The sequence below is a fragment of the Choloepus didactylus genome, chromosome 27 (assembly GCF_015220235.1).
Source record: "Choloepus didactylus isolate mChoDid1 chromosome 27, mChoDid1.pri, whole genome shotgun sequence".
NCBI lineage: Eukaryota > Metazoa > Chordata > Mammalia > Pilosa > Megalonychidae > Choloepus > Choloepus didactylus.
The window spans coordinates 18,111,818-18,127,142 of record NC_051333.1 but is presented as its reverse complement, the minus strand read 5'-3'; the positions used below and the strand labels follow the sequence as shown (position 1 = coordinate 18,127,142).

Sequence of the window (15,325 nt, the reverse complement as noted above, 5' to 3'; positions counted from 1 at the left end):
ATTTATAGAAAAAATAACTGATTAATCATTGTTAAACAAAAAGAAAAAAAATGTCTAGTTAAGATTTCTATACTCTTAACTTACAGTTAGCTCTTACTCAACCAAATGGTTGGATAACAAGTTTCTCTGAAGAGGTCTTAATTGGATGAAAAGCCATCAGAAAATTGGATTTCATTGGGAATGCTGATTTCTTCCCATAAAGAGATTGTGAAATTCAAAGCATAGAAAGGGTCTGACCTAGACCAGGTTTGGAACAAGTTTGGTTTTTTTGTTTGTTTGTTTATTTTTGTTTTTAACACACTGGTTAACCAGGGTCCCTTTTAGAAGCCTGATCCCCATTTCCACTTAAACGACCCAGTGCCTTCCCCAGTTCCTCCTTCTTTTTTTTTTTTTTTAATCCTCCTCCTTTTAGACAATGTTTACAGACTCCTTTAGTAAATCGTAGACCTTCTCCTGTCTTTGACATCTTCCAGAAGTTCTGATAGAGCAGAAATATGTTCCCCAATTGTTAATGAATCTAATTTGCTCGGATCATGATTTGATGGGATGGAGATGAGTAATTAGGGGCACCTCATAGGGAAAAGACCTGATCATCTCTACAGACCTCAGTTTTCCAGTAAGAAAATATGTGCCATGGTTTTGTTAGATTTCAGTCTTAGTACATGGCAAGATCTCCTGGTTTATGGGGTTTTTAGATTTGGGGGTATGACTGATGACTGGTATAAAGCTTTGACACTCTGTCATGGTATACATGAAAAGTGGACATCAAAAATGCCTTTGTGTGAATCTGGATCATTCTCCATCAGTTTCCTGTAGCTCAGGAACAAGGGGAGAATCTACAGTTGGACACTAGGTAGATAAAAGTATGATTGGGACAGTGCTGGGAATGTCCTTAAAGGTCTTCTCCAGCCTAAATGTCTAAAAAACAAAAGAAAAGTTGTCATTTATATCCATATAATGGGATGTTATTCAGTGAAAAAATATGCTTATGAAAGAAATTGTTGTAACAAGGAATGATTCTTATATAAGTGTGGCATGAGAATGGACCAGAGTCTTTAAAAAAAACCTCTTAAATTATATGCAAATTTAATTTTCTAAGATAAAAAATTTTAGTCATTTTACATGTGTACAAGTGAAGTAGTACTGAAAGACTTACTCCATTGTTGCCCCATCACCAGTCCTACAAGTTGTTTGCTTCTATTCCCTGTTTGCTTAGTTGTCTGTGTATTTTTAACCAAAACTCTCTAGCATCTCTGCCACATGTTACTTGATGTTTCCCATCTGGTGAAAAACGTCAGTTCCTTTTGAACATGGAGACATCACTCCCAAGCCCTTTGTCTCACTTCTTCCATCTAGTCTGGTTACTCTGTAATCCTGCTGCACAATTTTCCTGAGACTTCCCTTTTGTTTTCTGGGGATTTTCTTTCAGTTTCCTGTGTTTTTTCTCTCGTTTTTAGAATTCCACATCTTCCTCTTTTTTGGTTTACTCTTGTGTAATTACAGCACATACTCCAGTACTTTCTTAAGAAATGGTGCTTGGATCCTTTCATATCTAGGAATGTCTCAAACCTTATAACAGAATGATAGATTTCTTACAGAATTCTATGTCAGAATTTATTTTCTCTATTGGAATATTGAGGAATTGTTCTTACTGTCTTCTTACTTTCAGTGGTGTTCTTGAGAATTCCATTGCCTCTGATTCCTCATGCCTTTTATATGACCTGCTCTACTTCTCTCTGGAAGCTTTTAATGTCCTATCTTTATCCCTAATTCTGAAATTTTACTCTTAGATATTTGAGAAAAGAGAGGGAGAAAGAATCTCACATGTGTTGGTGATTTACTCTATGACAGGTGGTATTGTGCTAGGTGTTTTTATGCACTGTTTTGTTTAATCAGGAAATTCCCCTGAGCTGATTTTGTACTTTCCCAGACCTGTTTGGATAATAGACATGTCCACTATTGTTTAGGTTTGCTAAAGCTGCAGGAATGCAATATACCAGAAATGGGTTGACTTTTACTATGGGGATTTATTAGTTTACAAATTTACAGTTCTAAGGCCATGAAAATGTCCCATTTAAGACATCAATAGGACAATACCTTCTCTGAAGAAAGGCCACTGGCATCTGGGGTTCCTCTGTCAGAGATAGCAAGGCACATGGCCAGCATCTACTGGTCTTTCGCTCCTAGGTGTCGTTCCTTTCAGCTTCTGGTTCCAGTGGCCTCCTCTCTGAGTTTCTGTGGGTCCTCTCTTAGCTTCTCTGCAGCTTTTCTCTCTTTAGGCTCTCTCAGGTTTTTCTGTCCTTTATCCTCTCATAAAGGACTGCAGTAAAAATGATTAAAACCCACCTTGAATGGGGTGGGTCACATTTCAATCGAAATAGCCTAAACCAAGAGGTCTCCCCCACAATAGGTCTGTACTCACAGGAATGGATTAAAACAACATGGCATTTTCTGGGATACATAAGGGCTTCAAACTAGCACAGCTGTACACAGGTGCTTTTGTCTGAAGGAAACAGGATGACTTGGAAACATACTGATTCAGTTGTGCTAATTTCTTTACAATCCTCCACTTGCATCCCAGATTTCAGCCCCACTCTATATTCTCACTATTTTTCACATCCTCTGCCTTAATTTTTTTTCTCTTCCCTTTACAAAAGCATTTCTTTTTATTAATCAAGTAATATACATGGTTGTTGTTCCAGGAGTCAGTGATGTTCAGTGATGTATCCATAGACTTCTCTCGGGAAGAGTGGGAATGCCTGAATGATGATCAGAGAGATTTATACAGAGATGTGATGTTGGAGAATTACAGTAACCTGGTTTCAATGGGTAAGGATGCCTGTCCATAATTCAGATTCTGCCTTCAGATGGACTGCTTCCTCCAATGTGAAATGCTCAGTTGCCTTTCAGGTAACCAGTTGGATTTCTGCTTCCTGTTCCCAGAGGAATATTTTCAATATTGTAGAGTTAGAAAAGGGAAGCTGCATTGAGTTATATGGGTCTTTTCAGATCCTGTCTTTTTCATAATCTGCTATGCCTTTTTCTGATTCTTCCTGTAATATGTCTGTCTTTATAATGAGGGGACTGGATTTGAATTCTGGGACATTGTCAGCATAAATTTGTCTCATTACTTCTTTTGTAAGCAGGGCATTCCATTTCTAAACCAGAAGTGATCTCCTTCTTGGAGCAAGGGAAGGAGCCCTGGTTGGTTGACAGAGAACAGACAAGAGGCCAGTGGCCAGGTAAGTGAGGCACGGCAGGAAATAATACAGTTGGACAGCAGAGAGATTGTACTTTTGAGGTGCTATCTGGCTTGCCCCCCTCAAAAGCCTTAGGCCTGTTTTATAAAAGTAAGAACTTTTCAACACAAGCTTTCAAATGACTTTACCTTTTGTCCTCACCTAACACACTTTGGGTGTTTTCCACTCTTAGACTTTTCTTCTGGTGCCCTCTTCCACCCACTCTGATGATATCCATTCTATGCATATTTTGGATTAGTTCCTTTCCAGCTTCTCATCCTCTTTTGAATTTAGTCTTGTAAAAGCATCACTGTTTTCTGAAATGTATTTTTTCCAACATTGCCAAGAACTTACTTTCTTTAACTAGGTTTTGTCGAAAGTAGCAGTTCATGCATTCATTGATTAATTCATGCTTTTAACCAGCATTTATTGATTTTCTGATGTGTATGAAGTACTCAGTAGTTGCTGCAGAGATTAAAAAAGGAATAAGCAATTTCAGAATTTATAGAACATTTCTATTAATAACTTCCTCAAAGTAAAGTCCACCGTAAGAGAAGTTAAAACTGTGAGCTATGCAGAAAGTAAAGATGAAGTTATAGAAAAGGAGCTGATCCACATAGACATTATGGGGGAGGTTTGGGCATGGAATCATTGCCTTTAGGTGTAGAGCATTGGGAAAAGGGTCTTTGCCTCCATTGAGAAGTTAGAGCTGGCAGAAATAAGAAGACTTTGGGTGTGAAAGAGGAAGAACAGGATGGTGCATTCATTCATTCAGTATATGTTTATTGTCATATGCCCAGCACTATTCACAATGCTGAAGTTACAGCAGTCAATAGAACATGCAAAGTCTCTGTGTTCCCAGAGCTTACCCTCCACTGGGGCGAAGAGATAAGTAAAAATGAATATTTACTATATCGGGTAATGGTAAATGTTAAAAAAAAAAATAGTGAGGGAAAGAGGACAGAGAGTTCTGTTAAGTGACATTTGAGCAAGAGACCTGAAGAAATGTGGCAGTAAGTCATACTGTATGTGGTCACTCAAAGGAAGAACATCTCAGATAAAGGAAGCCAAACTTGCAAAGGCCCTGAGCTGGGACATGCTGGCTGCATTTGAGGAGCAGCCAGGAAGCCAGTGATTGGAGCAGAGTGAGAGCAGAGGGTGGAGTGGTGAGGGATGAGATCAGAGAGGCAGGAATGAAGAATGGATCAGTTTATGTGCTACCATAGACGTCACAGTAAATCTTTTCAGTCTAAGACAAAAAATCACATGGAAGTTTGTGAGCAGAGGGGTGACATTGTAACCGAGAAGTTAGGATTTAAGGACTGATTATGATTACTGAATCATTATATAGATATTCCTTTTTACTTTCTGGTGTATTAGAATAGACAGGGAAATACCTGAAACCTGAACTGTAATCCAGCTGCCTTGATCTCTGATAATGATTGTATAGCCTTTCTCTTGTGCCCTTGTGATTATAGACACCTTTTTAACTAACCTTCACTTGCACCCATTTATCCAGTTTTTCGACTTCGAAGTCTTATGACCCCTGAAAACAGCCCCTAATGTTTATTAATGAAGGGTATTGGGTCAGCCCAGAGCTAACCCACCCCAAGTCCAAAGTTATCTTGATAACCAAAGCTGGATCTAACCAAAATGGGTCTGCATGACATGCGCAGTAGCTTAGACTTTAACCTACAAGTCACCTATACCTCATTATAATACTGAAAATCACACCCATCATCATATTAAGGCCACCATTTTCTTACATACATTCTGTGACTAAGCATGTAATCAATCTGCACATGCTCAATAATTAGATCACCTCTAATTACATCATCTGGGGCCACTGTACTCATTATCCTAAAACCTGTCCATCTTTTGATGCTTTAAAACTATCAGAATTACTGCAGTTCAGAGAGACAGATTTTGGACCGATAGGCCATCTGTTCTCCTGCTTTGTGCCTAGCAATAAAATTCTTTCTCTCTTTGAAACCCTGATGTCTCAAGAATTGGTCATTTGACTGCATCAGGCAAAAGAATCCACCGCCTTGGTCCAGTAACATGATCCAACTTATGTTTTAAAAGGATCACACTAGCTGCTTTGTAGGAGTGAGGTTAGAAACAGATCATTTAGCAGACTTGTGCAGTAGTCTAATTCAGATATAATGAAGGCTTGAAGACCTTTTAAAATATTATTGGTAAAAAAAAAATGTTATTGGTGATGGAAGAAAGTGGTGGCATTTGGAATCTATTTCCAAGGAAGCGCTGGTAGAATTTGATCTTGGGGTATAAGAGAAAAATAGGAATCAGGCTTTGTGTTTACTGAGGTGGGGAAAAGTGATTTGGGGTGTTGTAAAATCAAGGGTGGGTTTGTTTGTGTTAAGTTTGAGATGCTAATTGGACACTGAGCATAGATGACACATAAACAGTACAATAATTAGCTTAGAATTTAGGGAGAAGGGCAGGGTTGGAGACTAATTTGGATAGCCTGCAATGTGGAAATACAAAAGTTTGTGACTGGATGAGGTTACATACGGAGTGAGTACAGGTAAAGGCAAAGACTGACCCCTGGGGTGCCCCACTATCCACCCATCTGCAGGATGAGGAAGATATGGCAAGGATATTTCCTTAGAATAGGTTCTCAGAAGGAAGATATTTTTAAAACTTTTACTCACTGTCTCTCACAGTATTTGTATCCATTACAATTTACTCTTAAGGACTGGGTATTTTTTATTTTGAAAATGTTTTCTGCTTATCTGTTTAAGTCATACCATATTACTTTTTCATTCTGAAAATTTTCATATGTACTTGCTTCATCTATCCCTTTTGCTGTTGTTGCTTAAGTATTTTCAAACAGATCTGTGACCTCGCATCATTTCACCCTTGCAGACCTCAGTATGTAATTCTAAAAAATTCCTTTGCATAACCTTAATGACATTATTAGCCCTAATAAATTTTATAATTTCTTTGTATAGTGGTTTGATTTAGTTGTCATTATATGGAGTACTCATGAGGGTGGACATTTTCCCCTTGATGATATTGTCTTTTACTCATATAGTTTATACTTATCATCCATACTGTCTTTGTTTTTTCAGTCAATTTATATGGACTTTATGTTATAAAAACATTTATCAATTTCTGGCAGGTGTTTTTGCCTTTCAATTTTTGTTTGGATTGGCACTTCTTGTATGTACATCATTTGTGGTCATCTCTTTTGTGGTTACTCTGACTTCTAGTTTTTATTTTCTATAATTTGTTTTATAGCTTTTAAATTCATTTTAAATTTATTTTGCAATAAGGTGTAAATTGAGAATCCAAATCAATCTTCCCTAGCCCCCCAACCCACACTTACTTCTTATTTTAACACTGTTTATTCAACAACTGCTTATTTTGCCATTGTTTTATCCCACTTCCTTGTGACAGTTAAGTCTGATTTATATTAGTTTGAATTTCAGTGCATTTTTTTGTATTCCATTGAACCATCTGTCTCTGCTTGTGCATGCAGAGATAGTTGTGTCTTGTGTAAGACAGTTAATTTTTAAAATTCTTTTTATTGGAAATTATCATAAATATAGAAAAGTAATAAAACATAGGTATACATTTAAACAATTAAGAAGTGAACTTTCATGAGCTATCATCCAGGTCAAGAAATACAACAATACCAGCATAAATATCTTTGTATCCACTGTATCTTCATGACCCTTCATAGTTTTATCACCTAAGAGCGCAAGCCAAAACAGTATATTTTAGAGTTACTTAGGTTTGAATTTTATATAAAAAGCATGATACTTTATATATCCTTTTATGTCTTGCTGTTTTGATTGAACACTTTCCTATTAAGATTCATAAATATTGTTGCTTGTAGTAAGAATTAATTCCATTATATGAATATACTACAATATATTTATCATTTCTACTGTTGATAGACAGTTGAGTTGTTTCCAGCTTTTGAAAATTATGAACAGGGCTATGAACATTCTCTACATTTTAGGACTGACAGAGAAATGAATGAATCATAAGGTATCATATCTTTAGTTTTACTAGATAATACCCTATTTTCAACTTTCCTTCAGTGCTTATACTGGTTTACAACCACACCAGCAGTTAATGAGAACTCTCAAAGCTACACATACTTACTAATATAAGGTATTGTTAAACTTGGATTTTGCCAGTTGATGAGCATATACTGATATGTCATTGTTGTTTTAATTTGTATTACCTGTTTTACTGATGAATTTGAGCACATTTTCATATAGTTACTGATCTTTTGAAATTCCTCTTTAGGGAATTGTCTTTTTGAGTCTTTTACCTATTTTCTGTTGAATTCTCTGTATTATTTTATTGTTGTATAAGAGTTCTTTATATATTCTGGTTATGCAAATATCTTCTCCCACTCTGAATTGTCTTTGGTTCTCATGATATCCTTTTATGAATAGAAGTTCTTAATTTTACTGTAGAGAAATTTTCCATTCTTCTCCTTTATGTGTCATACTTTTTAGGTCTTGCTTAAGAAACTTTTCTTTAGCCTGTTTTTGAATTTTATCTAAATGGAATCATACCAACTCTTTGCCTATCACCAGGCCATAAAGATGTTCTCCTGTTTTCTTCATGATGTGTAAGTCTTACTCCTATATAATCTTTTCCTCTGATTGTCTGAATTTTCACTGCAATGTGATCAGGTGTCATTATCCACCCCCCATCCCCCTACCCCCACCCCATGTTTTGCTTCTGTTAGTATTTTTCGGTCTGAAGACTCATATCTCTTTCTGGTGGTAGGAAATCCATGGCAGTCATCTCTACAAATATTGCCTTCCTACCATTTCCTCTTTTCTTCTTAAATACCTATTAAATAGACTTTAGAACATTTGGATTATCTCCAATCTCTCCTACTCTACACTGTGTTTCCATTTCCATTTATACTGCATTTGCATAGAATTCCTTGGCCTTGATCTGTATTATTTCACTAAAATATTCTTCAACTGACCACTACCCTCTTCAACCCAAAATTAAATTTTTCGTTAAACTTTTATCTGGGAAATATATTATATGTACAACAGAAAATATATAATATTGTATAAATAGCTTAAAGAATAACAGTATACCTGTGTATCCACATTCCAGTATAAGAAATAAAAAACATTACATTAACTTTTTTTTCTCCCTCTTTTGACAGCTTATACAAACCAGCCCCTGATAACCTGTAATCTACTCTGTCTCTGTCAATTTGCCTACTCTAGGTATTTAATGTAAGTGGAATCATACATTATTTGTCTTTTTGTATCTGGCTTCTTTCACTTAGCATAATGTCTTCAGGATTCATTCATGTCATAGTATATATCAGAACTTTAACTCTTTATATGGCTGAATGCTATTGCATTCTGGGTACATACCACATTAAGTTTATCCATCCATCTGTTGATGGAAACCTGGACTGTTACCAGCTCTGGCTATTGTCAATAATAGTGCTGTGAATATTGATCTATAAGTATCTGTTTGAATCACTGTGTTCACTTCTTGAGGGGTTTATACCTAGGAGTGGAATTGCTATGTGTTAATTCTGTGTAACATTTTGAGGGACTGCTAAACCGTTTCCCACAGCAGCTGCACCATTTTACATTCCCACCAACAATGTATGAGGGTTTCACTTTCTCCATATCCTCACCAACACTTGTTATTTTCCTTTTTTTTTTTTAAGTGGGTGTAAAATAGTTTCTTGTGGTGGTTTTGATTTGCCTTTCCCTAATGACTAATAATATTGAGCATCTTTTCATGCTCTTATTGGTCATTTGTATATCTTTGGAGAAATGTCCTACAGAAGTCCTTTACCTATTTTTTAACTGGGCCATTTGTCTTTTATTGGTGAGTTGTAGTTGTTCTTTATATATTCTAGACATTAAACCATTATTGGATATGTGATTTACAAATCATGTTTTCTCCCATTCTGTAGGTTGTCTTTTCACTCTCTCTGTTGGTTAAGGGCAAAAGTTTTTTAATTTTAATGAAGTCCAAATTATTTGTTTTGTCTTTTGTTGCATTTGCCTTTTGGTGTCATACTTAAGAAACCATTGCCAAATTCAAGATCATGAAGATTTTCCTTTATGTGTTCTTCTTAAGTGTTTTATGGTTTTAGCACTTAAATTTGGATATGTAATCCATTTTCAGTTAATCTTTGTATGTGGTGTGTGCTGGTTTGAATCTGTTATGTACCCCAGAAAAGCCATGTTCTTTTAATCCAGTCTTGTGGTGGCAGACCTATTGTGGGTGGATGGAATCTTTTGATTAGGTTGTTTCCATGGAGATGTGACTCCACCCATTCAAGATGGATCTTAATTAGTTTACCAGCATCCTGTATGGCAGAGACATTTTGAAGAGAGGTCAGAGATGCTTAGAGAAAAATTGTCCACAGACATTTTGGAGACAGCCATTGAAACCAGAACCAGAAGAGAAGCTAATTAATCTTCAAAGCTCAGTTGCATTCCAGCAGCATTAGCAAACTAGAACAGTCTTACATGTTTTTTTTATCAGTTCCTGCTGCCTTTTTATTATTTAGATGATTTTTGCAGCATTCCATTTTGATTCCTTTCTTCTTTCCTTCTCTGTATATTTTTAACTTATTTTCTTTGTGGTTACTTTGGGAATTACAATTAACGTCTTAAACTTATAGCAACCTAACTTAAATAATAACAGCTTACCAGCTGAGTTTCAATAGGATACAAACATTGCTCCTATACATCTCCATCCCTTCCCCCTGTATGTTGTTATTGTCATAGATTGCATCTTTATACATGGTATTCCTATTAACACAGGTCTATCGTTATTGTTTTATGCATTGGCCTTTAAATCATATAAGGAAAAAACAGGAGTTATAAACCAAAAGTACAATAATATTGGCTTTTGTATTTACATATGTGTTCTAGTTTTCTAATGCTGCTGGAATGCAAAACACCAGAGATGGATTGGCTTTTATAAAAGGGGTTTATTTGGTTACACAGTTACAGTCTTAAGGCCATAAAGTGTCCAAGGTAACACATCAGCAATCGGGTACCTTTACTGGAGGATGGCCAATGGTATCCAGGAAACCTCTGTTAGCTGGGAAGGCACGTGGCTGGCGTCTGCTCCAAAGTTCTGGTTTCAAAATGACTTTCTCCCAGGATGTTCCTCTCTAGGCTGCAGTTCCTCAAAATTGTCACTCATAGTTGCACTTGGGGTATTTGTCCTCTCTTAGCTTCTCCAGAGCAAGAGTCTGCTTTCAACGGCTGTCTTCAAAATGTCTCTCATCTGCAACCCCTGTGCTTTCTTGAAAGTGTCCCTCTTGGCTGTAGCTCCTCTTCAAAATTTCACTCTCAGCTGCACTGAGTTCTTTCTGTTTATCAGCTCCACTGATCAAGGCCCACCCTGAATGGGTGGAGTCATGCCTCCATGGAATTTATCTCATCAACGTTATCACCTGCAGTTGGGTGGGGCGCATTTCCATGCAAACAACCTAATCCAAACGTTCCAACTTAATCCCCACTAATATGTCTGCCCCACAAGTTTGCATCAAAGAATATGGCTTTTTCTGGGGGACATAATACATTCAAACCAGCACAATATGTAATTACTTTTACCAGCGCCTTTTATTTCTTCACATGGCTTCAAGTTACTGTCTTGCATTTTTTTCATTTCAGCCTGAAGAAATCCATTTAGAATTTCTTGTAGGTCAGGTCTATCTGTAATAACACCCTTAGCTTTTGTTTTTCATTTCCCTTTCATTGTTGTAGAATACTGGATATAGAATTCTTGGTTGACAGTTTCTTTCTTTTAGCACTTTAAATATGTCATCCCACTGCTGTCTGACCTCCATGATTTCTGAAGAAAAATGGGCTAGTCTTATTTTGAGGATCCACTGTATGTGACTAGTTGCTTTTCTTACTGCTTTAAGATTTTCTCCTTGTCTTTGAGTTTCAGTAATTTGCCCAGAATGTGTCCAAATGTGGATCTCTCAGAGTTTATCCTGCTTAGAGTTCATTTAGCTTCTTGGATTTGTAGGTTTATGAAGTTCATCAGATTTGGGACATTTCCAGCCATTATTTCTTCAGATATTCTTTCTGTCTTTCTCTCACGGCTCCTTTTCTTACTCCCACAATGCATATTTTGGTCAACTTGATGGTATCCCACAGGTCCCTTAGGCTCTATTCACTTTTCCTCATTATTTATTTCTTTCTGTTAAAAATGGATAGTTTCAGTTGTCCTGTCTTCAAGTTCAGTGGTTCTTTCCTTTACCTGCCCAAATCTGTTATTGAACTACTCTAGTGAATTTTTCATTTTAGCTGTTGTTCTTTCTACTCTTTATTGCTTTTCTCGTATTGGATGGTTTTCCTGTTTTCCTTTAGTTATTTGTGATGTTTTCCTTCTGCTCTTTGAGCATATTTTTTTCAAGAGTCTGTTGTTATTTTACCATGAAATAATTTTGGAAATCATGGAACATGCAGTATAAAAAAATGTTACTACTGCCTTCTTACACATGAGGGAGAGGAGAGGAGGTAAAGGAAAGTATCACAGGAGTTTTTACTACAAAGCAATAGTTAGCATAGCCTCAAGAAGATGACATGGAAGGTCACCATCAGGAGGGAAGTTATCAAGAAATATTATTCCTGAATCCCTGAGAATTCTTGAGTGGGACCTGTGGAGGCAAGACGTGGCTGTAGAGACCAGCAGTAAGACTACTGGGGTGCACCATGGTCTGTTGCTGCCATCTTTTTTTTGGTCTCATATCCACATTGCCACCATGGTTTTCTCATGCTGTGACTTTCAAGTACATTTCAAGGTAAGAAGTGATACTCACCTAACTTGTTATGAAATACTTTAGTTTCCTTCAGCTTCTCTAAGAATTTCCATTTGGCTCTTTCATTGCCTCCACAGCTAACTGCCATTTCAAACTCACTGTCACATCCTTATCTGCATACAAGGTTCTCTTGTGAGTTATGTGCTATCAGGTACCCCATGACACTCCATTCTTTGAGTATAAAGGCATACCTAAGAGATATTGTGGTTTGCTTGCAGATCACTGCAATACAGCAAACATCCTAATAATGGGAGTCACATGAATTTTTTGGTTTCCCAGTGCATATAAAAGTTACGTTTACACTATACTGTCATCTATATGCAGTAGCATTATGTCTAAAAAACCAATTTACATACCTTAATTTAAAAATACTTTATTGCTAAGAAATAATAACCATCATCTGAGCCCTCAGGGAGTCATAATCTTTTTAGTGGTGGAGGGTCTTGCCTCCTGTTGACTGATCAGGTTGGTGGTTGCTGAAGGTTGGGGTAGCTGTGGTAATTCCTTAAAACAAGACAGTGATGAAGTTTGCTGCATCAGCTGACTCTTCCTTTCATGAAAGATTTCTCTGTAGCATGTGATGCTTTTTGACAGCATTTTACCCACAGTAGAATTTCTTTCAAGATTGGAGTCAATCCTCCCAAACCATGCTACTGCTTTATCAACTAAGTTGATGTAATATTCTAAATCATTTGTTTCATTTCAATAATGTTTACAGCATCTTCACCAGGAATAGATTTCATCTTTGCTCATTCATAAGAAACAAGTCCTCACCTGCTCAAGTTTTATCATAAGATTGCAGCAATTCAGTCACATCTTCAGATTCCATTTCTGACTCTAGTTCTCTTGCTGCTTCCACCATATCTGCAGTTACTTCCTCCACTGAAGTCTTGAACCCTTCAAAGTCATCCATGAGGGTTGGAAGAAATTGATTCCAACCTCCTTTTAACATTGATATTTTGATCTCCTCTCATGAATTACATATTCTTAATGACATCGAGAATGGTGAATCCTTTGCAGAAGGTTTTCCATTGACTTTGCCCAGATGCATCAGAGGAATCACTGTCTATTGCAACTATAGCCTTATGAAATATATTTCTTAAATAGTAAGACTTGAAGGTCATAATTACTCCATATTCCATGGCTGCAAAATGGATATTGTTAATGGGTGTGAAACATTCATCTTGTACATCACCATCAGAGCTCTTGGATGACCAGGTACATTGTCAGTGAGCAGTGGGATTTTAAAAGGAATCTTTTTCTCTGAGCAGTAGGTCTCAACAGTGAGCTTAAAATATTCAGTAAACCATATTGTAAATAGATGTGCTGTCATCCAGGCTTTGTTTTTCCATTTATAGAACACAAGCAGAGTAGATTTAACATGATTCTTAAGGGTGCCAGGATTTTCAGAATGGTAAATGAGCATTGGCTTCATTTTAGAGTCACCAGCTGCATTAACCCCTAACAAGACAGTCAGTCTGTCCTTGGAAGCTTTGAAGCCAGGCATTGACTTCTCCTCTCTAGCTATGAAAGCCAAGAGAGTATCTTCTTCCAGTAGAAGGCTGTGTCGTCTAAATTGAACATCTGTTATTTAATGTAGCCACCTTCATCAATTATCTTAGCTAGATCTTCTGGTTAATATAATGCAGCTTCTGTGTCAGCACTTGCTGCTTCACTGTGCACTTTTATGTTACGGAGATGGCTTCTTTCCTTAAACCTGATGAACCAACCTCTGCTACCTTTAAACTTTTCTTCTACTGCTTCCTCACCACTCTCAGCCTTCATAGAATTGAAGAGAGTTAGGGACTTGTTCTGGAATAGGCTTTGGTTTAAGGGACTGTTGTGGCTGGTTTGATCTGTCCAGACCACTCGAACTTTTTCTATATCAGCAATAAGGCTGTTTCACTTTGTCATCATTCATGTGTTCGCTGGAGTAGCACTTTTAATTTCCTTCAAGAACTTTTCCTTTGCATTTACAACTTGGCTGCTGTTCAGCACAAGAGACCTAGCCTTTGGTCTGTCTCAGCTTTTGACATGCCTTCCTCACTAAGCTTAATCATTTTTAGCTTTTGATTTAAAGTGAGAGACATCCGAGTTTTCCTTTCACTTATACACTTAGTAGAGGCCTTTGTAGGGTCATTAACTGGCCTAATTTCAATACTGTTGTGTGTCAGGGAATAGGGAGGCCCAAGGGAGAGAGATGGGAGAATGGCTGGTCAGCTGAGCAGTCAGAACACCTAGTATTTATCGATTAAATTTGCCTTCTTATGTGGGCATGGTTTGTGGTACCCCCAAACAATTACAATAGTATCATCAAAGATGACTGTTTACAGATCCCGTAACAGATAAAATGATAATGAAAATGTTTGAAATGTATGAGAATTATCAAAATGTAACACAAAGACAAGAAGTGAGTATGTGCTGTTGGAAAAATGGCACTGATAGATTTGCTCAATGCAGGGTTGCCACAAACCTTCAATTTGTAAAAGCACAGTATATGTTAAGCACTGTAAAGCAGAGCACAATAAAACAATTCGAACTCTTTATCAAATCCAATGCCTTTGCTTCCTTTGGGGTAGTTTTTATTCTTTTTTTTTTTCCTTTGAATGGGCCATACTTTCTCATTTCTCTGTTTGCTTTATGAATTTTTTGTTGGAAACTGGACATTTGAATATTATGATGTGGTAATTCAGGAGTTAGATTCTCCCCCTTCACCAGGGTTTGGTGTTCTTAATTGTTCAAGGTTGCAGTCATCCATTTGTTTATTAAGTTTTCCAAACTATTTTCCTAAGACTATATTCCTTGTCATGTGTCGTTGCTGAAGTTTCTGTTCTTTAGCTTATGTTAAGCCAGTGCTCTGACAAATTTCCTTGAATTCCAGACATTTAAAGTAAACAAAAAAACAAAAAACAAAAAAACCTACCACCATGAAAAGATAAACCTCTTCTACTAGTCTTTCTGGGTTTGCTCTGTGCTGGGAGGCACTCCTTTAACAGTTAAGAATGCAGTTTACAACTGTGCCTCAGCCTTCACTTCCTGCTTGCACTGAATTAAGTGATCACCCAAGAGTGAGAGCTTAGGATCTTCTCTTTTCTTCTGTATGCATGCATAGAATGATCAGACTGAACATCTCATAGCCACCAGATAAAGATTACATGACATGGGTTATTCCTTACTTAATTCAGAATATTATTCCATAATATTGAGTACCTATTTTATGTGCCAAGCACTTGCCACAATTTTACAGATGATGAAAACAACA

General features: G+C 36.9%; 1 protein-coding gene across 3 annotated transcripts in view; it reads left to right on the top strand.

Annotated features, from left to right (window-relative positions):
- The window catches only part of LOC119521687 (zinc finger protein 566), a 43,361-nt gene that overhangs the window by 14,311 nt on the left and 13,725 nt on the right, over positions 1-15,325 (top strand). The window contains exons 3-4 of one of the 3 annotated variants that reach the window (XM_037820260.1): positions 2,703-2,829; positions 3,144-3,242. In XM_037820260.1, coding sequence (XP_037676188.1) covers positions 2,703-2,829; positions 3,144-3,242 — 226 coding nt within the window. The remainder of the gene's footprint in view (positions 1-2,702; positions 2,830-3,143; positions 3,243-15,325) is intronic. The other 2 variants (XM_037820262.1, XM_037820263.1) reach the window with 2 other exon arrangements.